The sequence below is a fragment of the Peromyscus californicus genome, unplaced genomic scaffold (genome assembly GCF_007827085.1).
Source record: "Peromyscus californicus insignis strain IS unplaced genomic scaffold, ASM782708v3 Scaffold_9__1_contigs__length_137607984, whole genome shotgun sequence".
Taxonomy (NCBI): Eukaryota; Metazoa; Chordata; class Mammalia; order Rodentia; family Cricetidae; genus Peromyscus; species Peromyscus californicus.
Genome location: NW_026294617.1, coordinates 62,402,634 through 62,429,390, shown reverse-complemented (window position 1 = coordinate 62,429,390; position 26,757 = coordinate 62,402,634). Strand labels below are relative to the sequence as shown.

At 39.9% G+C, this 26,757-nt stretch overlaps 1 protein-coding gene and 2 long non-coding RNA genes across 3 annotated transcripts in view; 2 read left to right on the top strand and 1 right to left on the bottom strand.

Annotated features, from left to right (window-relative positions):
• LOC128105830 (uncharacterized) overlaps positions 1-26,757 on the bottom strand; it is a 69,995-nt gene that overhangs the window by 38,510 nt on the left and 4,728 nt on the right. Inside the window, exons 3-4 of the long non-coding RNA XR_008216512.1 lie at positions 24,707-24,738; positions 7,028-7,142 (exon numbers count right to left, since the gene is read on the bottom strand). This is a non-coding gene — a long non-coding RNA (uncharacterized LOC128105830). The remainder of the gene's footprint in view (positions 1-7,027; positions 7,143-24,706; positions 24,739-26,757) is intronic.
• Lrat (lecithin retinol acyltransferase) lies at positions 1,090-7,906 on the top strand. Its single transcript, XM_052731156.1, has 2 exons — positions 1,090-1,921; positions 6,719-7,906. The coding sequence occupies exons 1-2, from the start codon at positions 1,382-1,384 to the stop codon at positions 6,872-6,874; spliced, it is 696 nt and encodes a 231-aa protein (XP_052587116.1). The 5' UTR covers positions 1,090-1,381; the 3' UTR covers positions 6,875-7,906.
• Positions 15,440-16,544, top strand: LOC128105833 (uncharacterized). The gene is made up of 3 exons (XR_008216513.1): positions 15,440-15,623; positions 16,224-16,349; positions 16,441-16,544. It is a non-coding gene; the product is annotated as an uncharacterized LOC128105833 (long non-coding RNA).

Here is a 26,757-nt window from a genome sequence, read left to right as displayed (position 1 = left end):
GCCTACCTCCTCTTTCCCACTCTCCTCTCTTGATTCCTTTGAGGTACTTTTCTCCTTGGGGGTGGGAAGTGTACTGTAGTGAGATTTACAGTCATCTGTGGAATGAACAAAAGTTCAGCGACAGCGACAGATCGCTGATAGCAGACAGGTTGGGAGCAAAGGCCCCGTCCTCCATAGTGAGGTGGCCTCAGGCCTCAGCCTGGTCCAGGTCCCTTCATGGGAAAAGGAGATGGCAGCCTTAGTCCAGAACTTAGCCTTCTTAGCCCTGTGGCGCTAGGGTGGCTTGCCCTTGTGGCCTTTGTCCTCGGAATTTAATCATTTACATAATACATAATACAGAACTCCAGGCGGGTCTGGGCACCCAGAATCCAGCCCAGCAGAGCCAGCTCCCCCACCACCCTCTACTGCGCCAGGGCTCCGCTGCTGTGTCCCAGCGTTGAGCTTTCCTTAGTTTCCCTAAGCGCGGCAGCGCTTTACCTAAGGCCATAACAGTTGGATGAGTGACACGAAACTGGGACCCTGACATCAAGAAAACTTGGCATAACTCTCGTTTTGCTAGAAGACGTTGGGGTTTCTTGATGACCGTTGGAAGGCGCGCGCTCAACGAGCGCTGGAGCCTTGGAGCGTCCTGAACTGTAGGGTTCCAATCTTTCGCGCTGGGGGGCTGGACGCACAGCGAGCAATTCCACTTCTCCGCGTGCCACCTGAGTGCACCTGGACTCTGTGTGTCTAAAACGACAGAGATCAATTTTGGTGGAGCCCGCAGGCATTCGCGGCGCAGGCACTTTGGAGATTACTAATTCTTTAGTAAGCCGAGGACCGCGGTACTAACACCCTTTAGAGCTGTTCTCACCTAGAAACCATACCGGGGTCACTTTTCATCAGAAAGGAGCTCTATTTGCGATAGGTGCAGAAACTTTCGCGCGACCACGCCTCTGGCCTTTCTTTTACGTGGGCTGTTTAAAGATCTCGAGTGAGCAGAGTCCTCGAGGAGAAGAGTCAGGGTGCAGAACGCCCGCGCCCAATCCTTATTCTCTGGCCTGTGACCGCATTCGTCCCGCCCTCTGCACTTCTATAAGAGCGGCAGAGAGAGTGCACTGGGAGTACCGCCTCCAGGCGCGCTACTTCTCCTGCTCCTCAAAGCCGGTACCACTGTCCCCAGGGCTGCTGGCTGCTGGCTGCTGGACACTGGTTCCTCCCCTTCTCGACCCCCAGCACGGGGTGGCTGAGCCAGGCTCTAGATCCTCTGCTGTCTTGTTCTCCGGACCCTAGGCAGTCCCCCGCAGTGTTGGTCCGCAGGTGAGCAGCGCTGCAGCGCCGCTGTCTGGCGAGCTCACCTTGCACAGCCCGGCGGCCAGCGCAAAACTCTGGTCCCTGCAGGATGAAGAATCCGATGTTGGAAGCGGTGTCACTCCTCCTGGAGAAGCTGCTCCTCATCTCCAACTTCAAACTCTTTAGCGTATGTACTCCCGGAGGAGACACAGAGAGGAATCGTCCCTATGAAATCAGCTCTTTTCTCCGGGGCGATGTGCTGGAAGTGTCACGGACCCATTTTACCCACTATGGGATCTACCTCGGGGACAACCGTGTTGCCCATCTAATGCCCGACATCCTGTTGGCCCTGACCAACGACAAGGGACGTACTCAGAAGGTGGTCTCCAACAAGCGTCTTATCCCGGGAGTCATTTGCAAGGTGGCCAGCATCCGTGTGGACACAGTAGAGGACTTTGCCTACGGAGCAGACATCCTTGTCAATCACCTAGACGAGACTCTCAAAAAGAAGTCATTGCTTAATGAGGAGGTGGCATGCAGGGCTGAGCAGCAGTTGGGGCTCACCCCCTATAGCCTACTGTGGAACAACTGCGAACACTTTGTGACCCACTGCAGATATGGCACTCCGATCAGTCCACAGGCTGAGAAGGTAGGAGAGACTTGCGGGTGGGGGGGATAGAGAGGGTAGGGGGGACGGCTGGATCCGAGATCTTTTTGGACATCTCCCCAACCACACCATTTTTAGGAATTCTAGATAAAGGAAAGGTCCGGTGTTTCTAGGAGAGATTTGGTAAACAAATCACACTGTGCCTTGCAGAAAAGATATCTCAAAATGTGAAGTGAAAGGGTGTGGCCACATGGAATACTTCAGTGATTCCGAAGTGCTGCCTGTCACTGTTGCACAAGTCATCTTGGTCTGCACACAAGAGATAGTTCAAATGATCAGGGGGAAGGGGCTGAAAGACTGAGGTGCAATTGGCAGGAGGTGTCCAGTTTTCTCATCTTGTTAGATGCTTACTAGGCTCAAAATTCCTGGTAGGAGGACATTCCTGGTAGACATCCTTTATTTCTGTGTTTGACTCAGAGAATTGTTTTCCTTGGTGTTGTGACTTCTTCCTAGGTCACTTTAACTCCACTTCAGGTCTTCATTCATTGTTAAGCATCTCCTAGCTATTAGCTTCAAAGATAGACTGGATTTTAAATCCCCCAGAGATTAATTAAAACAATTCATTTTCAGCATCCCTACAAATTGGAAGGTAATTTTATGGGTACTGTGGGGAAAAAAAACCCACCAAACAAGTATTAGAAAATGATTGTTAAATAAGCTAGAAACCCAAAGGGGAAATAGATTACTTCCAAAAGAAACCACTCAACTCACAAATGATACTTAGTTTATAATTCTGCACATTTATTAGCAATTGAATCCTTCTCAGCTTTGACTATAATTATTAAGGGAGTATTAATATTTGCTTTTCTTTATGGAATCCTGGGCAATCACACAATAAACTTTGGTGTTATTTTTCACGTTTAGATGCTTTTTTGGACCAAAAGAACAAATCATCACACTCTACAGTCTAAATTAAATTGATCTGTATTTTAAGTAATTTTTGACACAGCAGAGAACAAAGCTATTTGCTTTTATATTGGTATTTTAAACTTTTTTGATTTTTAATTGAACCAGAATACTTATTTTAGGAATCATTTTCTGTGGTAAATTAAAATACAATTAGAATACTGTGCAATGATTAAAGACTCTCTCCTCTAGTCCAGGCCTGTTTAGAAGTGAACTTCCCCACATTCACAAGCACTGACTCCAAAAGTGTACCAAAGGAGACATGTCGGATTTAGTTAAGAAGTAAGCCAATCATTACTGTAAGGAAAAAGTTTTCCTGTTCAAACTGAGTTACCCTTTCATAGCATACATGTAGAACTGTTACATATTTCTACAAAAAAGGAGGTATAAGTGCTTCATACCAGCAATAAAATATTAATCACAAAGAGAACTAGTTGGGTAGTTTCTAATTTGGGGGAATGTTGGTATGTTTCACAACAGAGGAGAAATGTTTTAATTCATGGAGCTTTAGGGTCTCCAGTGAAACTGAGTTTCTGTGTTTTCCTTGAATGACCTAACAAACAGTCCAACCCCAGACTAGATTCCTGCATGGGGGGAAAATTCTCACCCCAAATTTATAATTCTAAGAACAACAACTTCTCCTCCTCCTCTTCTATTTCTTCTTTATAAAAGGGAAATTAGTACTATATGATTTCTACTTCAAATTTTAATACTTCAAATTTTAAAGAAGATTTTTACTTTCATGATTTTTTTTTTTTTTTTGGTTTTTCGACACAGGGTTTTTCTGTGTAGCTTTGTGCCTTTCCTGGAACTCACCTGGTAGCCCAGGCTGGCCTCGAACTCACAGAGATCCGCCTGGCTCTTGCCTCCCGAGTGCTGGGATTAAAGGCGTGCGCCACCACCGCCCGGCCTTTCATGATTTTAATTACATGTGTGTGTGCATATGTACACAAGTTCAAGTTTCCTTGAAGGTCAAACACTCGAGATCCTGGGAGATGGAGTTAACAGGTAGTTGTAAGCTACCCAGACACTGCTGGGAGGCGTTTGGGACCTCTGCAAGGGCAGTATGTGTTAAAGGCTGAGCCATCTCTCCAGCTTCATGGTTTCCACTTTCTAGAAACAAACCGTTATTTGCTTCTGGGTCTGATTGATGATGTTTTCATCTTCACAGCTATTGTATCTTACATCAGCATGGCAAAGCCATCTCTTCTTAAACTTCAGTTATAAAAACTTTTCCAACACCTTCCCTCAGGTGAACACTTCTTGATGCTAACAGTGTACACTAGCAGGGCACTGAGGAGTCAGTGGGTATAGAGGTTCCCTGTTCAAACCTCATGTCTGAATCCATAGTGGAAGAAGGGAACCAACTTCCAAAGTTGTCCTCTTGAATACACACACCCCCTCTCTAATAAGTAAGTTTCAAATGCACTAAAAGAGAGCTTTTAAATCTTTGCGAGAATGCTTTTTAAAAAAATTTATTGACAATGTCATACATGTGTACAATGCATTTTGACCACACACCCCGTCTATTATCCACCCGCTCCCAGCTAACCCACATCTACTTCACAAGTCCCCTCCTACTTTCTTGACTTTTTAATGTGTGTGACTCACAGAATTTAGTTAGTGTCTTGGTCAGTGTTCTGGTGATGGGAAGAGATACCATGACCACAGCGGGTTGCTTACAGTTTTAGAGGTTAGTTTGTTATTATTGTGGTGGAGAGCATGGTGACACACAGGTAGACATGTTGCTGGAGAAGTAGCTGAGAGTTCTACATACAGATCTGAAGGCATAAGGAAGAGAGAGTCACTGGGTCTGGCTTGGGCTTTCAAAACCTCAAAGCTCACCCTCAGTGACACACTTCCTCCAACAAGGCCATGCCTCCTATTCTTGTCATGCAGTGCCACTCCCTGACAACTAAGCATTCAAATACATGAGCCAATGAGGGACATTCTTATTCAAACCACCACAATAGTTAGGGTTGTTTGTATGAGCATGGGTGGGTGTTATTTACTGGAATTTGGGTAACTAATCAGTGAAATATCAACTCTCCTCAGTACCCATTAACTTGCTAGTGTCTCCTCAGAAAGGGGTAGGCCCTCTCAAGACCCTCTAAAACTTGCCTCTATTACACACAGGAATGTGTGTGATTTGTGTGGATGCACGTGCATCTGTCTCCGTCTCTGTGTGTCTGTCTCTCCCTTCCTCCCTCCTTCCTTCTTTCCTCCTTTCCCTCTCTTTTTTTCTCCCTCCCTATTTTCCCTCCCCCTATTCTCTGTCCATTTGGCCATCAGGCCAGGAAGCATCTCTAGAAAGGCAAAATTTCTAAGACTGGAAATATAACTGAGTTAGGTAATTGCCCAAAATGCAGGAAATGCTAGGTTTGGTCCTCAGAACTGTATAAATTGGATGACTGGGTGTGGTGAGGCATGCCTGTAGGAGGTAGAAATAGAAGGATCAGAAGATCAGAACTTCAAGATCATCCATCATCCTCTGCTAAGGCTGGAATCCTACAGGACTACTGCCATATCTGTGGTTGGTCCTTAACTGAGAAGTCCCTTGAGGTCCTTGACTGTATTAAACTGCTTATTGTATTCATTAATAATTTAGAAATTATGTCAAGCACAGTGGTGCACACCTTTGACCTCAGCACTCTAGAGGCAGAGGCAGGAGGATCCCTATAGTTCAAGGCCCGCCTCTTTTACATAGGAAGTCCCAGGCAACCAGGGATAACATGGTGAAAGTCTGTCTCAAATCAAGGAAAAAAAGAACATAAAAACAAGGCTGGAGAGATGGTTCGGCAGTTAAGAGTTCATACTACTCTTACAAAGGACTAAAGTTTGGTTCTCAACACCCACAACTGCCTGTAACTCTAGCTCCGGGAACAGATGTATTTCTGATGCTTCTAGACTCCATGGGTACCTGCACTCATGTGCACATTCCCACACACAGATACACACATACATATAATTAAAAATAATAAAAATAAACATTAAAAAGTAAAGATTTTTGAAATCTTCCCAGCTCCAGGATATTCCATTAAGCCCTGGAGTTCTGGGTCAACTTGAGCAATACAGTAAGACCTCATCTCATATACAATGCCATACTCTAGAAAAGGATCCTGAGTCTGGTGTGGACAGCAAAACTCACATGACAATGACAGCTGTTAAATTCTAGCAATGACAATGGGACAGAGATCGCTGCCAAGAAATAGAGCAGTGATGACAATCACTGAAATAACTACATTTATGTAGTACATAGAAGAACACCAACTAGTCTTTTATATGAAAGACTTCATTTTCTTTATCTTCCAGGCTACCCTGGTATTCCCATGAAGAAGGAAGTCTGGAGTCTAGATCGGTTAAATGTTTGTTTTTTTTTTTTTTTTGAGACAGGATTTCTCTTTAGACTTTAAGGGATATAACTGGTATCATCAAATTTTAGGGTACTGAAGTAGAAGAACTACCTAATTATTATTTTTTTTTCCATTTTTCGAGACAGGGTTTCTCTGTGTAGCTTTGCGCCTTTCCTGGGACTCGCTTGGTAGCCCAGGCTGGCCTCGAACTCACAGAGATCCACCTGGCTCTGCCTCCTGAGTGCTGGGATTAAAGGCGCCTAATTATTTTTTAACTCAAGGTTAGAAACTTCTTTCTTAGGTTAGTTTTAGAATATGCTAATTAGTATTAGTTTAATGATGTCTTTAACATTTAATGCTGTGTGACTTCTATGTGGCACATTCTACAGTTTTCTGTAACACTGTATATTATTTCATAAATCCCTGGGAACATAAAGTATTTCTGGAAGACTACTTAGTCTATGGGGTGAGTGCTTCCTTGCAGCCATGGTTGCTAACATTATTAACTTTTGTTTTCCAGTTTTATGAGACTGTGAAGATAATCATTCGTGATCAGAGGAGTTCTCTTGCTTCAGCTGTCTTGGGACTAGTGTCCATTTTCTACATGGGCCTGGCATCATATATGACCTTTCCTGCAATCTGTATCCCATTCTGCTTGTGGATGATGTCTGACTAACTTCCAATCCCCATGTGAATGTTTATGGAGTTTGTGTGGGACTATGTTTATATTTATAGAACACAAAACTTTAGAAGCTTGTTGAGAAAATGTGGCATTCAACACTGTGTTCTAGATAAACAAAAGTGATTAAGAATCATACACAGTGCTTACCACGGAAGCCGAACAGAGCCTTTCCGTGTCCTCTCAGGCAGTTCTGCTGCAGAGCACCATGAGCCCTTGGAAGCACTGCAGCCTGTCAAGACTCAGCATCCCCAGAAAAGCAGCCCTGAGGTGACATTCACAGGAGAGTATTTGGGTTATTCGTTTCCTCTTGTAATCATTATGCTGTTATCAACTGAGATCACTAACTTTACTGTAACTGTATTCTGCTTATTGAATGACTGGTATTAAAGGGAACATTTTCCCTCATTTAGATGAAAACGTTTGATAATTAGCCAAAAAGAAACCATGTCTCACATTCTGTTTTGCCTTTCTTCATGTAACAATATAATTTCAAGTCAGTTGAGAATATTATTTTCATGTTCTGAGATCAGTGTTGACAGAACTTACTGAAAGTAACTGGCTAAAAAGCACAGAAATGTTTTCTCCTGCAGAAACAGTGACAGTAGCTATTTATATTCACTTTTGAATAGTCTGATACTGTGTTTTTCTTCTTTTTTTTTCATATGCCTGTATGACTACTTTAAAAAGGTAAATGGCGCAAAACTACAGAGAAACCCTGTCTCGAAAAACCAACAACAACAAAAAAAAAGGTAAATGGATATAGGATTGAAGCAATTCCAGTATTTGGTGTACATACATACTAAATAAATACACAAACATCTGCACACACATAGATTGATAGGTAAACTGTATTTCTGGTTACTTTATTATACTAGTGTGATTATTAATGGGGATCTACAAAGGTGAACATAAAATCAAGTCCGTGTTTTTTCCTCTGCCCTTAAACCTGTATATATGTCACTGGTTAGTTTCTTTTTTTTAAGCTAAATTCACTAATGTCCTTTTTTTAAAAAAAAAAAAACAAAACCTGATTTGTTTGACTGTCAGTGTAAGTATAAGTACTGTAAGTGTAGTTTATGAGCTTATTAGAGGTGTATCACAGCTGTCAGTATATATAGCCTATATAGGTAGAATCAAAGGAAATTATTCTGACAAAATTAGCAGTGCCAAGCATGGAAGGTGATCTCACTGAATCCACTGGATCAGAGCAGTGTTAAAAACATGCCTTCAAGACTTTTGTATATTCACTAAAAATGACACCACAGGTTGGAGTTGCATTTCAGGTTTTGGAACTGTTTTATCAGAGGTGGTACATGCCTAAATACCTGCATGTAGAAGGCTGAAGCAGCAGATGGAGAGCTCCAGGCCTGTATGGTATGGAGAACAATACTTGTCTGTTAAATGTCAAGAGTTACAGAACAGGCACTGAAGAGATGACTCAGCACTTAAGAGCTATTGCTGCTTTTGCAGAGGACCAGGGTTCAGTTGCCAGCAACCCCTGGTGGCTCACAATCTGTAACTCCAATTCCTAAAGATACAACACCCTCTTCTGGCCTCCATGAGCATAGCACACACATGGTAAACACACACATAGGCAAAGCACCCACACACATAAATTAAAAATATAGCTTAAAAAAAGGAATCGCAAAATAACCAAGTATGGTGGCACATGTCTTTAATTCCAACACTTGGGATGTGGAGGCAGGAAGATTGGAGTTCAAGCTCAGCCTGCTACACAGGGGGGTTTAAGACTTGCTTGCATCACACAGTGGGGCTCAAAACCAGCCTGCACTACCTAGGGAATTCTGGGCCAATCCAGGCTACATGAGAAAAAAATCTTGAAACAACAAAGGAATCAAAAATGGTGATTCTTATGGTGGAAAGGAGGAATTGTTTTAGTCAGTGATCCAACTGGAACAAGACTGAAGAGTGGAGCTTAGTTTAACTGAAGCTTTATTACCCTGAGTTTTCCTACAACAAATTCAGTTGGGGTATAATGACGATTAAACTTTGTTTAATATTCAGATTACTTACAAGTTTTATATTACTAAAACATTAAATGGCAAAATCAAAGAATACAGGTGTTCTATGGGCCTGTTCCAACACTTAAATTACCTTAAGCATCTGTGCATTCTGACAGCCATTGTGTTAGAGCCATTTCCCCTCATCTGGGAGCACTTAAGTGAACTCCTTATGAACTTTTTTTCAGACAAGTATTGTAGAAAATACTGTTTGACATTAAATCTGTGTTCATAGACAGTGGTTCCTTTTTACATACTACTTAAGTGCTCTTGGAGCTGGGATTAACCTAAGTAATCTTGACTCTTCATATCATTAGACCAAGACATTCATCATTCATTGGATGCTTACTTTGTGCTAAGCATTCAAGTGCTGCAACTTCATGTTCTATTTTACCTTTTTTTTCTTTTTTTGAGACAGGGTCTTAGTAGACCAGATTTGCCTCCATTCACTCATATAGCCCTTCGGGTCTCTGTTTCTCAAGTGCTGGGATTGGTGCGCTCCACAACTCCTGGCCTTATACCACTTTTTAGCCAGCTATAAAAGTCTATATATAGTGTGCTGGGAATATAGAGAGAAGAGCAAATAATTCTGCCTCAAGAGTCAGGCATTTACTTGAAGAAGGCAATAACAATCAGGAAGCTGAAAGACTATGAGGTTATTTTGTTACACTGACATCATTCAACTGACCTTGGCAAGAGAGGGAAGGAGGGAAGAAAGGTTCTATTTGGTAAATGTTCCTCAGCACTGCAACTGCTGAACTTGGAGGTAAGAGGGTATCTCTTTTATTGCTTCAGTTTGATTAGTTAGCTAACAAGGTAGAAAAATGTCAGTTAGGGAAGAAATCCTGAGCCAATCATTTCTTTCCTAACCCAAGGCAGGCAGGTCTAGAATTTCTCTAGACTTCATCAGTCAAGGCTCATCATTATGATCCAAGTTCCTCGTATCATAATATTTCTATTCTATCTTATACAGTGATAGCCAAGTCATATCTGATGAGCTTTTTTCACTTCTTGTTTTTTTCTTTGCATAGATGAAGGCCAAATGGACTTACTGGATTTACGATGACTTAATGCAAGTGTCGGAGTAGGTTGTGTATGGAATGAAAAGATATGAGACATGGGCTAAAATACATGGCCCAACAGGCATAGTTGCCCTGGAGTTTCAGTGATTGGTATCTGATCAGAGATAATTGAAGGCACACAGAGAGAAGGGACTAATTTTAGCTGCTGAACCAAAATCAGACAGCAGGTACTGAGACTTGAAAAATGAGACAGATTTTGGACAGGACATTGCACACATGGGTGGGAACAGCACGGGGAATGCATGGAAACAGCCTACAACATGCACCATGCACAGCTGTGAGGTATTCTATGTCAGGCAAACGCACGTGCTAGGGGCTAGCAGAGCAAGGGTGCTGACTAGACATGTGGAAAGCAATGCTGAGATAGTATAAATCTTTTATAGACCAAGAAGTTTGGACAGTGGAGAACTGGAGTATAGAAAGGTCATTTCCAAGAATAAAGAAGAAGGTGAGGGTGGGATAAGGAGACCTGAGAGGTCTAGCTAAGGTCTTTTGTTCTGTCAAATAAGGGCCTACAGCAGAGGTTCTTACCCTTCCTAATGCTGTGACTCTTTAATACACATCCTCATGTTGTGGTGACCATAAAATTATTTTCATTGTTACTTAACAACTGTAATTTTGCTGCTGTTATGAATTGTACTGAAAATATCTGATATGCATGATATCTGATATGTGACCCCTGTGAAAGAGTCACTTGACCCCCCAAAGGGTTGTGACCCACAGGCTGAGAACCACTGGTCTAGATGGTGAGATGGCTCTGTGGGGAAGTGTACCTTCTGTAAAGCCTGATGACCTGAGATCAAATAAGGGTCTGTAGTTGCAAGGCTAGAAAGCAAATATGTCAAAGAAGTTCCAATCAACTTGAGCCATACCCTTAGACTTGGCTAATAAACAACTCTTGATCGAGTGTTAGGGTTATCATGTGTCCTTGCTTTTCCTGAGAAAGAACTGATTCCTGCAAAATAAATTAACTTGACTACTGTGTATATATTGGATACTCCTGATATTTGCTCTGCTAGGCATGCTCCTTTTTAATGACAAACAAGGACGTATGGATTGGTTGTTTTAATTTTTGTCAGAACCTACTTCATACTTTCTCATTTTCTATTTCATATTGTTCATGTCCAAGACCAGAAGCTGCTCTCCAGGAACATGTAATTACTATAATGGCAAAGTCTTTGTTATAGATAAGAAGCATATGGGCAGAGTCTTCATTTTATATGATTTAGCTGGGGTTTTTAGTTAAACTAATTTTACATTGATATACAAGTATTTTGAATAAAATCAATTCTACTTATATCATTTTCTTGTCTTTCAATTTTAAATAATTTTAAATACCTAAGAGTAGACAGCAAATATTTTTGAACTCAGTAGCCTCAAGAATAAGCTAATTTATCATTTATTGAATGTAGCTTCATGTAGTCGAAATGAAGTTTATGTGGATCTGCCTGTAGACTGATATGATCTTTGTTACCCACATTTTTATGCCTACCTTAATTATGAGGGATAATAATTAATATTATAAATAAATAAGAAATTATTTTTATATAATTTTATTAATATTATAAATAAATAAAAATAAACAGCAAATTCTTCATGCTCCTGACAAAATTAACAACAACAACAACAGCTTAGTGGAGCTATGCAACCAGACTTTTAATGCTACCAAAGAACCTGCAGCTGTACTCTGGTGGTGAGTGAGATCAGAATGGAGTCTGAAGTATGTGTGTGTCTGTGTGTGTGTGGCAGGGGAGGTGGCAAATGCCAGTCTTAAAACACACTTACGTCAAGGATACAGTTAGAATCTTAGTCCTATTGCTTTTGGGTCTGATGAGAAAGAATGGCATGAAAACAAGTTTTAAAACACTAACTTTTTTTCTGCCTCCTGAGTGCCAGGGAAGGGGGATGTTAAAGAATATAGTTACTCAGAGTACTGACTAGGTGGCCTATCTGAATGTCTGCCCTGCTCTAGTCTGTGCTATCTTTGAGGACAGCAGGCTTATAGGCTGGAAGTCTCTCTTCATAGGTCTACAAACTCTGTCAGAGTCATCCACACCCCACATCGAACTTCATTATAACGTCGTATTTATACACTACATGACACACTCTAGTAGTAACACAGCTACCAAGGAGGTAGTGGCCATGTTCCTAGAAAATATCCACATTCCCAGAAAGACATTACCCCTCCCCTCTTTATTAGTCTACATTTCCCTCTCCTCTCACCCTCTGTCTATAATCTTCCAATCCCCATGGCAGAGAAATTGACTCCAAGTTTATTTCTCAGTTCTCATTTTCTTGAAGAATGAAACTATCCTTTACTGCTCAGTTACTGGTGGTATTATTCGTTCCACAATTCTGAAAGGGGGAAAGAGGGTCCTGTTTGAGGTCAATATGGGTAACAATACTGTTAGGTATCTAGTTAAAAATTGGAAGGCTAGGAACTGCAGAGATATCTCAGCAGTCAAGAGTACCTGTTGGTCTTGCAGAGGACCTGGATTCTGTTCCCAACATCTACACAGAAACTCACAACTGCTGACATTTCTAGTTCCAGGAGATGCAAACATCTTCTTCTGACCTCCTTTGGCACCAGGCATGCATATGGTACACATGCATACATGCAGACACTCACACACCTAAACACTTAAAATAAATCTTAAGAAAATAAAAATTAGAAGTCCTGCAAGTCACTGAGAATTGACCTCTCCCTCACGAAGAGTTTTAGATCCCAACTTCTGGTGTCTCTGGTAGCATATTAATTTCAAGAAAAGAGAAAGTACTACAAGTACCTTTTGACAGGATTTGAAACACCATTTAAAAGAAAGAAATGTGGATGCAGCAAGGCTTTGTTGAAGCGTCAAGGGAAGTCTACTTTCTCCTAGTAAAACATGGCTATTTTATAGATTTTTTTCTTTAATAAGAAAAATCTACTGTTATATGCTTCTGTTTAAAAGTTTGGGATTGAAGTTATATCTCTGGCCCTGATAAAGAACAAAGACTAATACTGTCACTCTCCTAAGAGTTAATTAAAAAGGACAAAAGAATTAATTTTAATGGGCCTGTCAATGATGTGGGCAGGAAAATGTTGCAGAGTCTTTAGAAAACTCTATAATGCCTACCTACACATGCAAGTCTATAGATGGTCTGTGGCTACCGTCCACCCTCAATCAGTGAGAGAGTTCCTTTGCAATGGCTACTTTGGTCATTGCCTACGCTCATCTTTTCGCTCTATAGTTAACATTATCTATCTTCTCTACTGTGCTCTATGTCTCATCTGAATCCATTCAACAAGGAATACAAGAATAGAAGTCCAAGGGGAAGCCAGAAGGAGATCTCTATAACACTATCAATATTGAGGTCAAAAGATCTCCCTTTCTAGGCCATTCTATGCACAGGGCACAGTAAGCATAAAGTCACAAAGCCATGTGAGAGCACTTAACACAGTGGAGTCTAAACAAACAATCAGAGCAATGTTTTCTGTGTGTGTTTAAGCTGTAGTTTAAGAAAGAGGTGTTCCCTGTCAGAATGGCTAAGATCAATAAGTGACAGCTCATGCTAGCAAGGATGTGGAACAAGGTAAACGCCTATACATTGCTGGTAGAAGTGCAAACTTGTACAGCCACTACACAAATCAGTAGGAGGATAGGAATCTATCTACCTCAAGATCCAGCCATACCATATATCCAAAGGATGCTTCATCCTGTCACAGAGACACTTGTTCAACCATATCCATTGTTGATTTATTTACAATAGCCTGAAATTGGAAACAGACTAGATGTCCTTCAATAAAAGAATGGATAAGAAAAGGTAGTACATTTATACTTAGAGTATTATTCTGCTGTTAGAAAGAATGAAATCATGAAATTTACAGGTAAATTGATGGAACTAGAAAAAAAAAAAACCATCCTGGGTGATGTATTCCAGATCCAGAAGGAAAAATACAGTATATATTCACTTATATGTGGATATCAACTGTTAAGTCAATGACAACCAAGCTACAATTCATAGAGCCACAGAAGTTAGGTATAGAGTAAGGAATGCAGGGGTTGGGGACAGACAGATCTCATTAGGAAAGGGGAATAGACTAGTTATAAATGGATGGGGGTCTGGAACAGGAGGGTCAAGTGGGGAGAGGAAAGCAAGAAGGAGACTAGAGAGGAAATATAGGGAGAGAAAGCTAAAATAAAGAGCCATTTCAGGGGTAGTACGGAAACCTAATACAGTAGGAACTTCCTAAAATATATGCATATATGAAGGCAATCTAAATGAAATAGCCAAATAATGGGGGAGACAGAGGCCCAATGGGCCATCACTTGTAGCCAAATGAAGCTTCCAGGCCTAGGATTGGGTTAAATCTGATTGAGTTGTTGGCTAAAGGGGTCCCATGGGAATCCCCAAACAATTTAGGCTGTTGCCAAGACTATCCGTTACTCTCAGAAAACTCACAGCAAGATCCCATAGCTTAACACAATACCTACCCAAGTCACTGAACATGCAGAAATCAAGCTGGTGCCTATATAGAGCTTTCACCACTATGTTCTGGTACAGGAATCTGCATGCCATCAAAAGAGAAATGGAAACATGAATCTAGTCACAAACTATCTTGCCTGCAAGATATGCGAGTGCAACGGTGGCATAAAGCTTGTGGGAGTAACCAACCAGTATCTGATTTCATTTAAGGCCCACTCCACAAGATGGTGCCCATACCCAACACTGCTTAGATGATCAAGAAACTAAAACTAGATAGTCCAGTGACCTATGGTAAAATCAAATACTACTGTGGTTTAAAAAAAAAGTAGCAATAAAATGACTCTTAATGATATTCTGCTATACTCATACGTCAGTGTCTTCCTCGGCCATCATCAGAGAAGCTTCATCCTGTAGAAGATGGGAACAAATAGAGATCTATAGCTAGAAAATATGCAGGGAAAGACCTTGGAAGACTCAGCCCTAAATGGGATGTCTCAATCAAACACCTCCCCTCAAGGCTCAGAGAACCCTGTGGAAGTGAAGGCAGAATAAGAGCTAGAGGAGATGGAGCACACCAAGAGAACAAGGCCCTCTAAACCAACTTGATCAAAGCACATATGAACTCACAGAGACTGAGGCAGCATGCACAGGGCCTGCAAAGGTCTGTACCAGGTCCTATGTGTATTATCAATTATGATGTCCAGTTTAGTGTTTTTATGGGATTGCTGGGTATGTGAATGAGTGGGTCTCTGATTCTTGTGCCTTCTCTAGGGCTCATTTCCTTCTGTTGGTTTCCAATTCTGATGTCTTTGTTTTTTGTTTTATCTTATCACATTTTATTTTCTTATTATCCTTTAGAAGGCTGTTTGCTTTCTAATGAGAAACAGGAAAGATGCAGATGGGAAGGGAGGTGGGGAGGAACTGGGAGGGGAAGACCATAATCAGACTATACTATGTGAGAAAAAAATCTATTTTCAATAAAAGGAAAAAAGAAAGAGAAAGAAGAAAAAAGAGAAGAGAAGGAAGTACCCACCCTTTCTCAAGGAACTGACTATTTTGGGAAAAACTCTGATGAATGATATTACAAGCAAGAGGCATTGTCACAGAGGGCTCTGTCCTAGAGGAGTCTAAAGTCATTTAGAAAGCACTGCCTAAACCTTTCCACTGTCTCAGGTGAGTATTAGGAATAAGCAATTTGGCCAGGTTGTAAGGAAGAGAAATGTAAGCATTATGGGTAAAAGTTTATTTAAGGATACATGGGGAAGTGGGGTGTATAGGACTCAATGCAGGGTATGGTGGTTTGAATGAAAATGACTCCATAGGCCCATATATTTGCATACTTGGTCCTCAATTGATGAACTATTTGGGAAGGATTGTAGGGTTTGACTTTGTTGGAGTAAGTGTGTTCATGTTGGAGGAGGTGTGGCTCTGGGGATTGGCTTTGAGGTTTAAAAAGCCTAGGCCAGACCTAGTGTCTTTCTCTGCCTGCTGCCTGTAGATCAGGATGTAGCTCTCAGCTACTGCTCCAGCATCATGCCTGCCTATGTGCTGTTATGCTCCCCACCATGATAATAATGGACTGACCCTCTGAAACTATAAGTAAGCCCCCAGTCAAGTGTTTTCTTTTGTAAGAGTTGTCCTCATCATGGTGTCTCTTCATAGCTATAAAACAATAACTAAGTTACAGGGAATGTTTGCTTCTTCCTGTTCAGCTTGCGATTGAACCTGTATTCCAACAGCCACCTTTACACAACATCATGTTGTTAATTCTAGGTACTAGTGCTATAATCTTGATCTGTCAAATCACACTACCATATGCTCCAAGCCATGAACTGTCTATAATGACCTACAATGGATCCTCCTTTGAAGACAGTGTCAGCCTTAGTTTAAAATGGGAAGGTAATATCTGCTGTCATCCTTTAATAGTTTTGAGGATAGATTGGCTGAGACTGAGAAGATATATAGGCCAAAAAGTATTTGTTTTTTATAGGACATATATAATTAAATATTAAATGAAGAGTGTGGAAGACCAATGATGAAGACTGGAAATAAGTTATTGGCATTGGAGATGATGGGGCTACACGAATGGCTGACATGGATCAGGTAAGGAAGAGGGCCAAGTGTTTCATCCAGAGTCCAAACAGCAAACAGCAACCACTATAGCTATAGCCAGGTCACATGTGAACATGTGTGCATTAATGTCCTGTTTTCTCCTTTCCTCTCACTGTCTAATCCTCTCTGAAGGTCTCACAATGGCTAGTAACTCAAAATAACTGGCTCAGTTGCCTGACAATAAGCTTTCTGGAAAAGGCACAAAAATCTATTTGAGGGATACTAAGTTATAAGGCAGTACTTGGGAAATGGTCATATTGTGCATAGGAGCTAATTTAGGTTATTTTAGGGGAAATGTGCCTCAGAAGATAAAGGATAAACCTGAATTGGGCTGTCTGTGTCATCTAAAGTCTCACAGTTAGAAACAGAAGAGATCATTAGAAATTGGCATCTCACATTCAAGGCTGGGGATAGAGTTGCAAGTTACTATACCAGTGGTGGTTGAGGCTAGGAATGTGACCATCTAAGGGGAGCTTATGGAGATTTTTTTAAATAGAAGGCTGGAAGCGTAAGGTCATAAATAAAGGGAAGGAAGAAAGAATGAGAGTCATTTCAGAAGAAGACTGAAGTAAATAGTTCCAGAGGGAGACTGAAGAATAACAGTATAGTCTGCTAGAGAAGAAAGAGCAGTCATGGCATCAAAATACAGGAGAAACTTCTAAGCACTGAAAAGTATTCATACTGGACTTGAAAAATAAGGAGACCTGGAGTAATACTGATTAACAAGCACAATTCTAATGCTAGACATGAGGGTGTTTGGAAATTGAGGGAGAAAGGTAGATTATGCACTGCGATGGAAGTGGAAAACAACTTTGAACTTCTGGATTAGTTTGGTGGAGGAGGTAAGAAAACAGAAAAATCCAGAAGACTCTGTCGTAGTCACTCTTCTATAGCTGTGAGGAGGCATGATGACCAAGACAACTCTTATGAAAGAAAAGCATTTGACTGGGGCCTGGCTTACAGTGTCAGAGGTCTAGTCCATTATTATCATGGCAGGGAGCATAACGGCATGCAGGCAGGCATGGTGCTGGAGCAAGTAGCTCAGAGCTACATCCTGATCTGTGGGCTGAGAAGGAGAGGTGCTGGGCCTGGTGCAGGATTTTGAAACCTCAAAGCCCACCCCCAGTGACATGCTTTCTCCAACAAGCCATATCTCCTAATCCTTATAATCCTTTTAAATCAGTGGTTTTCAAACTGTGGATCCCAACCCATTGGGGGTCAAGCTTTCCACAAGAGTTACCTAAGACCATCAGAAAACACAGATATTTACATTATGATTCATAATAGTGGCAAAATTACAGTTAAGAAGTAGCAATGAAAATAATTTTATGGTTGGGGGTCACCACAACATGAGGAACTGTATTAAAGGATCACAATATTAGGAAGGTTAAGAACCACTGTTTTAAATAGTGCCACTCCCTGGTATCTAATCATTTAAATGTATGAGCCTATGAGGGCTAGCTATTCTTATTCAAACTGTCACAGACTTCAAAAATGGAGTACAGTATTGGGTATCATTTTTCACTCTTGTGCAATGTAGAAAAAATATGACCTCTTATATTCTTCAATTAAGTATATACCAGGGTAAGGACAGATGGCTCAGTGGTTAACAGCATTCATTGTTCTTCCTGAGTTTGATTCCCAGAATCTATGTCAGGTAGCTCACAGTGGCCTGTAACTCCAGGTCCAAGGGATCCAGCATCCTCTTTTACCCACATATGATATCCACTCATATGGACACACACATGCAAGCAAATAAATTATTATGGAAAAAAGATTGGGGCTGGAGATATGGCTCAGCAGTGAAGAACACTTGTTCTTATAAAGAGGACCCAGGTTTGGCTCCCAGCACCTACATGGCAGCTTATAACTGTCCATAACTCCAGTTTCCGGGAATCCAATGTTCTCTTCTGACCTCTGCTGGGACCCAGCACACAAGTGGTGCATAGATATACATGTAGCAAAATACTCATACATAAAAAATAATCTAAACAAAGAGAACAAAACAAAAACAAAAGGAGAATGAGGAGAAGGAGGAGGAGGAGGCACAGACGTGGTCATGGTGGTGGTGCTGGTGGTGGCAGCACTCAGGAGGCAAAGGCAGGAGGATCTCCGTGAGTCTAGGGCAACCAGAACTGCATGCACCATGAGACTGTCTCTAACTGAAGAAATGAATCAGGGGCGAAAGTGTGGTCCAGCGGTAGAGTCAATACTTAGTATTCAGAAATCCCTAGATTCAATCCTCAGTGTGTGTACTCATGTGAACATAATCATGAGTTAATGTTTGTAATTTTTATGAGGGGCAAATGTTCAGTGATAAAAGAACTGATAACTATCAGAGGTTCAGTTGAATTAACAAACATTCTTACTTTACCAGTTTCTTTAAAAAGGATATATTTGCTGAATCCATTTTTATTGGGTCAGAGGGATTGGGGAATCATGCTGTGTGAGACTCTGGACTCAAGTTGCCATTTAAACACCTTGAGTTAAGTCTCTTTCGTTTCTTCCCTGGCATACAGAAATCAAAATAGAAAACAACAACAACAACAAAAAAAAAAACAGTTCTTCTGGAAACTTTCTGAGCAATATGATCTCATAAATAGTCATAGTCTCTACAATTAAATATCCATATTATAAAATTAAAACATTCTTGGAAAACATAATGAAGATCAAAGGAATTCAAGTGATTATTATGTTCTCAAATTGGACAGGTTAACTGTTTCTTATCCCTTTGTTTTACTGTGACCCAAGCCATGTAAATTTTTAAAGCACCCTTATCTGGTGCCTGAATGAATCACTTCTTTGAAGAAGAATGAGTTCATGTTCTTGACAAAATCTCTTTGATTGTGTTGAGTCATACAATAAGTCAAACTGCAAAATTCATGAGATCAACAGCTCTTGCCTGGTGAGTGTGGTTAAGTCTGCGGCTGCTCTAGGGATCTTCTCAGGAGAAAGGGCTACAGCTCTTTAGTGCTTATGCTGGTCCAGACACCTAATGTGACCAGTTGTCTCACTGCTGGGTGGAAAGCAAAAAGGGAGCAGTTGCTACGTGCTCAATCAACATGGAAATGTCTATTTTCTCCAAGCTTCCCCTGACACCATTCACCGCCTACATCTCTCCCCTTTGCCTCTGGTACATCACACAGAACTTGATGACAAAATCTTTTCATATTTCACACAAAAATTCTGGATAGAGATTTATGAAGCCAATAAACTTCATAATAACTATTTCTTTTTTTCTTTTCTTTTTTTTTAAAAAAGACAGTTTGTTTTATTTTTATGTGCATTTGTGGTTTTGCCATGGATATTGGGGTCCTCTGAAACTGAAGTTACAAACAGGTATGAGCTGCCATGTGGGTGCTGGGAATTGAACTCGGGTCCTCTGGAAGAGCAGTCAGTGCTCTTAACCTCTGAGCCACCTCTCCAGCCCCATAATAACTATTTCTGAAAACAAAGGTGTTGTAGAATATTATTTTAAGATATGTTACATTTGTTTATGCTGTGGAACATTTGTTTAATGATGCAAAGATGTGTTGCATTCTTTTATGTTGCATTTGTTTAACTCTGTGGAGCTGTGTTACTGTGCCCATCTAAAACACCTAATGGTCTAATAAAGAGCTGAATGGTCAATAGCTAGGCAGGAGAAAGGATAGGTGGGGCTGGAAGACAGAGGGAATAAATGGAAGGAGAAATCTGGGAGGAAAAAAAAGAAAGAGCAAGAGAACAAGAAGAGGAGGATGCTAGAGGCCAGCCATACAGCCAGCCATGGAGTAGGAGTGAAAGTAAGATATACAGAAGTAAGAAAAGGAAAAAAGCCCAGAGGCAAAAGGTAGATTGGATAAGCTAAGAAAAGCTGGCTAGACGTAAGTCAAGCTGAGCACTTATAATTAAGAATAAGCCTCTGTGTGTGATTTATTTGGGAGCTGGGTGGCGGGGCCCCAAATGAGCAAAGAGTTAAAGAGCAAAACCAACAACACAAAGGAATTTAAGGCATAAAACAAGATGGAGGAGAAAATAAAACGTGTGGTTTTAAAAACTGGGATAAAAATTGACTGCACCTCAGAATGTTTGAAGGCCAGGTCCTCTGTTGAGTGATGCTTCACAAGACCATCAAGAATGTCTACTCTTGACATATGTCCTTGTAGAGAACAGTCACATCTGTCTACATTGCTAGTATTTATTCTGACCACCCATTGTGAAATCATGCAATGTAGGTATCTTTTCTTAAAATTGTGTGTGTGTGTGTGTGTGTGTGTGTGTGTGTGTGTGTGTGTGTGTGTGTGCTCATGCACACATGCGTGCACCTGTGCCTGTTCTGAGGACAGAATGTAGGACTTGTACTAGAAATGTACTCAACCACTGACTTATATCCCATCCCCCAACTTGAGACCTTTGAGAAATCGTCCTTTTGCATTTACTTCTCTTCCCCTATAGAGTGTTCTCTTAGTGGGTTTATCTTTCAGTTGTGGTTGCTTCAACAGTTAGTATTCTGTGTTTGGAAAGGTCAGAGGACTGTGTCCAGTGAGCTATATCCTCAGTCCAGCATAGAGAAACTACACCTCAGTCCGACTACAACTTCACTTAAACAGTAAAAATGCTCCAATTGAAAGAACATGGTACATGGTGGTTTATCTGGATTGTCAGCTTGAGAAGACAAGAAATCACCATTGAAACAAATACATGGGCATGCCTGTGACAAATTATTTAGATTAGGTTAACTGAGGAGTAAGATCTACTCTAAAGGTGGCTATGTATCAGGATGGAATAAACAGAGAAAGTGATCTGGGCACAAGCACTCATCACTCTGGACACACTGGGGACAGCCACCTCTGGCCCCTGCTGCCAGACCTTCTTGGCCATGATGAGCTATAGCCTTGGTATCTGTAAGGTAAATAAACCCTTCCCTCCTTACATAAGCCACTATTTGGAGGTATTCTGCACAGCAATGAGATAGGTAATTAATACACAGTAATTAAAAAAATGCCTCATGTCAGACACACAAGTCCCAATGCAGAAAAGCCAGACAAAATAATGAAGGCAATATACTCATCCAACAATAACTCATTCCACAGTAAAATTTTCCAGTGAGAGTGAAATACATGAAATCCCAGATGAAGAAGTGAAAGTAAATAATTACAAGAACGTTCAACAAAATTTAAAAAAAATCCATTAACTTCGAATTGAAATTTTGGAAATGAAAAGCTCAGTAAGTCGATAAAAAAAAGCATTAGAAAACCTCACTAATAGATCAAACAGAAGCTACACTATCAGGGATTTAAGACAGGACAGATAAATTAGCAACTGTGAGACAAAAGAGATGAATTATTAAAGATTATAAACAAGGCCTTCAAGATACAGGTGCACCATTAAAAGACAAAGCTTACAAATCATGGGCACAGAAGGACGAGCCATACAAACGATAAACAAAGAAAATATACTCAGCAAAATCATAGCCAAAGCTGAGTGTAGTAGCATATGCCTTTAGTCATAGTGTTCAGAAGGCTGAGGTAGGTGGATCTCCGTGAATTCTAGACTCGTCTAGCCTACATTTTGAATTCCAGGCCAGCCAGAGCTAAATAGAGAGACCTTGTCTCAAAACAAAAGCAAAAGGCAAAAAATCAAAACCAAACCAAAACAACAACAACAACACAGACAAAAATTTCCTAATCTAGGGTAAGTGATATTCATCAAAACTTAGGAGGCATTAGAATACCAAACAGATAAACACAGTAAAGAAAGCCCCCAAATCATTTTATATTTAAAACAGCTAAGAGAGATAACAAAGAATACTAAAAGCTACAAGAGAGAAGCACCAAGTCACATATAAAGGTAACCCCATCAGAACAACCACATATTTTTCAACAACAAATCCCAAGGCATGGGATGATGTATTGCAAACTTGGAATGACAATAACCCATATCTCAGATTACAATGTGCAGCAAACCTATCCTTCACAATCGAGAGAGAAAGAAAAACAACCCATGGTAATCACAAACTGAAAACTTTCAAGACCACTAAGCTAGTACTACAGAAGATACCTGAAGGAATTCTACACACTGAAAAAAAAGATAAGTGCAACGTAAGGTCATAAAAAAGAACAGAGGATGAGCAAATGAGTATTAGAAATGTATCAAACATTACAAAAACAACAATGTCAGCAATTAATACATACTTCTCAATAATAGTTCTGAATACTAATGACCTCAATTATTCAATAAGACAATCTGGCAGACTGGATTAAAAACTAGTCCCCCATCTACTTGTTGTTGCCTGCAAGAAACAAAACTCGAGGAGGGGACTGGACCTGCCTCAACTGAATCTACCAGGCCGAGATGAATCCCCAGGGGAGACCTTGCCTCAGAGGAGGTGGGAATGGGGGGAGGACTGGGCAGGGAAGGCTGGGGGGTGGGAGGAGGGAGGACAGGAGAATCCGTGGTTGATATGTAAAATTAAATTAATTATAAAATAAAAAGAAATTTAAAAAAAAAAAACAAAACTCAATGGCAAAGACAAGCAAAATCTTAGGATAAAAATATTTCAAGCAAATGGACTTTGAAAGCAAAGAGACATAGTTATAATAATTCTTCACAAAGAAGACTTGAAACAAAAATTAGAGATTTCATATTAAGAGTTATGCTGTTTATGGAGTCTTACTGGATTGTCTGGTTTCCCTTTCAGGACACCCTCCCTGGGGAATCCAATGCTCTAGAACAGTGGTTTTCAAACTTCCTAATGCTGTGTGACACTTTAATACAGCTCTTCATGTTGTGGTGACCCCAAACATAAAATTAAATTTTTGCTACTTCATAATTAGTAGTAATTTTGCTATTGTTATGAATCATAATGTAAATATTCGATATGCTACTCCGGAGGGATGATGACCCACAGGTTGAGAACCACTGCCCTAGACTCATCTTGACCCTCCTCAGCTCCTAGTCTTTTCCCCAAAAGGCTGTACACAGCCTTTTTTCTTTTCTTTTCTTTTTTCCTCCTGTGGCCTATAAAGCTGGTTTATAATAAACCATTAAGAGACTATTAAAAAGAAGAGGGAACAATCCATCTGAGAATATAATAATTCCAAAACATAGCAAATATCAGCACATCCACATTTATAAAATAAACATTGCTGGATATAAAGGAAAGACTCATTTCAGCACAGCAATGGTGGGTAATTAAATGCCCCATTCTTATTCATACAAAAATGTCAATAAACAGCAGTCAAGTGAAAATATTGGCCAAGTGGACTTGACAGATATCTGAAGAAAATTCCACTTAGCAATGGCAGAATTATGGTTCATTTCTCAAGCCTATGGAATTTTCTCCAAAATATTTTTTAGATATAAAGTAAGTCTTAACAAATAGCAAAAAAAAATTGAAATAGCTTCTTTTACTCTATCTGATCATAGGTTAATAAAATTTGACATCAATAGTTAGTGACACCACATAAAATATACAGATAATGGAGACTGAACAGTACCCTGAGGATGAATACATCATTGAAAAAAATCAGGAGATAGAGTTAAAATTCCTAGAAAAGAATGAACATGAAAACACAACATAGAAAAATCTATGTGATACAAAGAAAATAGTTCCAAAATGGAAGTTACAGGTATAAATGCCTACATTCAAAACCAGTGATATCACAAATAAATAACTTAATGATATTCTTCAAATTCTTAGAAAAATAACAAGTGAAATCCACAAATATTTGATGAAAAGTAGGCTAGAAATTAGTCAAATGGGAACAAAAACAAAACAAAGAACTAATAAAACAGTCGGTTCTTATAATAACACTGACACGCCGTAAGCCAAGAGGAAGAGGGAGAGATTTCAATTGATAACAGTGAAATTCAGGTTGTTATTAGGTCATACTTTCAAAGCCTGATACTCAAATAAATTAGACAATCAAAATGAACAGGATAAATTTCTCAACATATACTGCTTCCCAAAATTTAACCAAGAGGATTAAGTTTGATCTATAATGAGCTATGCAATTGAAGAAAAAAGGGAAAGTCTCATGGCTTAGAGAAACCTGGGCCCTGATGGATTTGCTGCTAACTCACAGAACTTTAAAGAAAAATTACCACCAAGTGTCCTGGAACCACCCACATAATGAAAAGGGAAAGAATGCCACTAAACTCACCTTAGGAAGTCAATGTTGTCTTGATGATAAAACTGGATAAGGATACAAAAAAGAAAAACCAAACAAAGTAAACAAAAATAAGGAAAGGATGCAAGAAAATTACAGGTCAATTTCACTAATCAATATGGATATTAACATTCTTAATAAATTTGTAAACTGAATTAAATAACACATTAAAATCATCATTCACCACAAACAAGCTGGCTTCATTCTAGGAATGTAAGCATTGTTTCAATATATAAAGATCAATCAATCCAAGACAGAACACGGACTCAAGGACAGCAATCATAGGGGCATCTTAATTGGATGTAGCAAAGGCTTTTTGTTAAAGTTCACCATTCCTTCATGATAAAGTCCTGAAACTAGTCCTACAAGAAACAACACACAATGCATTAAAGGACATATACGACAAACCTATAACCAACAATGCATTAAAGGATATATATGACAAACCTATAACCAACAATGCATTAAAGGACATATACGACAAACCTATAACCAACAATGCATTAAAGGATATATATGACAAACCTATAACCAACAATGCATTAAAGGACATATACGACAAACCTATAACCAACAACGCATTAAAGGATATATATGACAAACCTATAACCAACAATGCATTAAAGGACATATACGACAAACCTATAACCAACAATGCATTAAAGGATATATATGACAAACCTATAACCAACAATGCATTAAAGGACATATACGACAAACCTATAACCAACAATGCATTAAAGGACATATACGACAAACCTATAACCAACAATGCATTAAAGGATATATATGACAAACCTATAATCAACAATACACTAAAAGGGGAAAAAATCAAAGAAACTTCTCTAACCATGAACAAGACAAGGGTATTCACCATTTCCACACTTACTCAACACTGTGCTTCAAGTTCTACCTTGAATGAGAAGGAAATAAAAGGACTAAATAAAGACACACAAGAAATGCCCACTTCAGAAAGGCTAACGGGTATTACCCCCTGTAGCTCTCTACTCTCCCACAACCTTTGACAATGAGGACCAAGCCCTTCGGTATGCTGATGCTCATGGGAAGTCAAGACAGAGCTTCTAGTCAGCTGTGAAGGGTGAGGCTCTCAGAGGAAATGCACCTGCACATAGAAAATGTGTCAGAATGCAGATTGGAAGATAGTGCTGAATATGTGGGGATGGTCTTGTGAAGACAGGCCCCTCTGCTTCATCTGGGTCCTCTAGGCATCTCTTAAATGCCAGCCTGAAGGGTAACAGAAGTATGAGAAAACAAGATAAACCAAGGATATCCTAAGGACCCTCTGCAGAGTAGTCACCTGGTTGATGCAGACCCTGTACCTTTCCTCAGGCCGTGACTATAATATGTGCTTGGAAAAGGGGTAACAAGAGACCAAATGGACCCCAAACACCTATAGCTGCAAGTTTGAGATTGTTGACTATACCTTGCTTACAGTTGTTTTATTTTTCTCTCTAATAAATTATATATTTTAAGGCATTTAAAGTACTCATTTCACTTTCACACACACACACACACACACACACACACACACACACACACACACACTCTCACCGTAAATTTTAAAACACACCAGAATGTCACTTTCTTTCAGTGTTACAATTATTTTTCATGTTTATAAACATGTAGCTAGGAAAGATCTTTTTCACTTATAATTCTCTAGAGACATACATTCAAACATGTACCTATACAAATAGTTGTGAGGCACCATATGGGTGATGGGAATCAAACTAGGTCTTTGCCAAGAGCAGCACTCTTTATTCATGATATTCATATTTTATTTGAAATATTCAAGTTACCTTTTCATTAAGTTTTAGGGGTTAGTTATAAATATTGTTGCATCTGAAGCAACCACAAAAATTTCCTATTACAATTAAACTTAAGTAAACAGAATAAAGTTGAATAAAAAGTACAGATAACAATTGTGAAAAATGTAATATCCACAATAAATACAAAACAGACCCAAACTTCAGAAAAGTAGGAAGAGATGAAAACATTTGGGGTTTAGAGAATTATCTCAGAGTTAA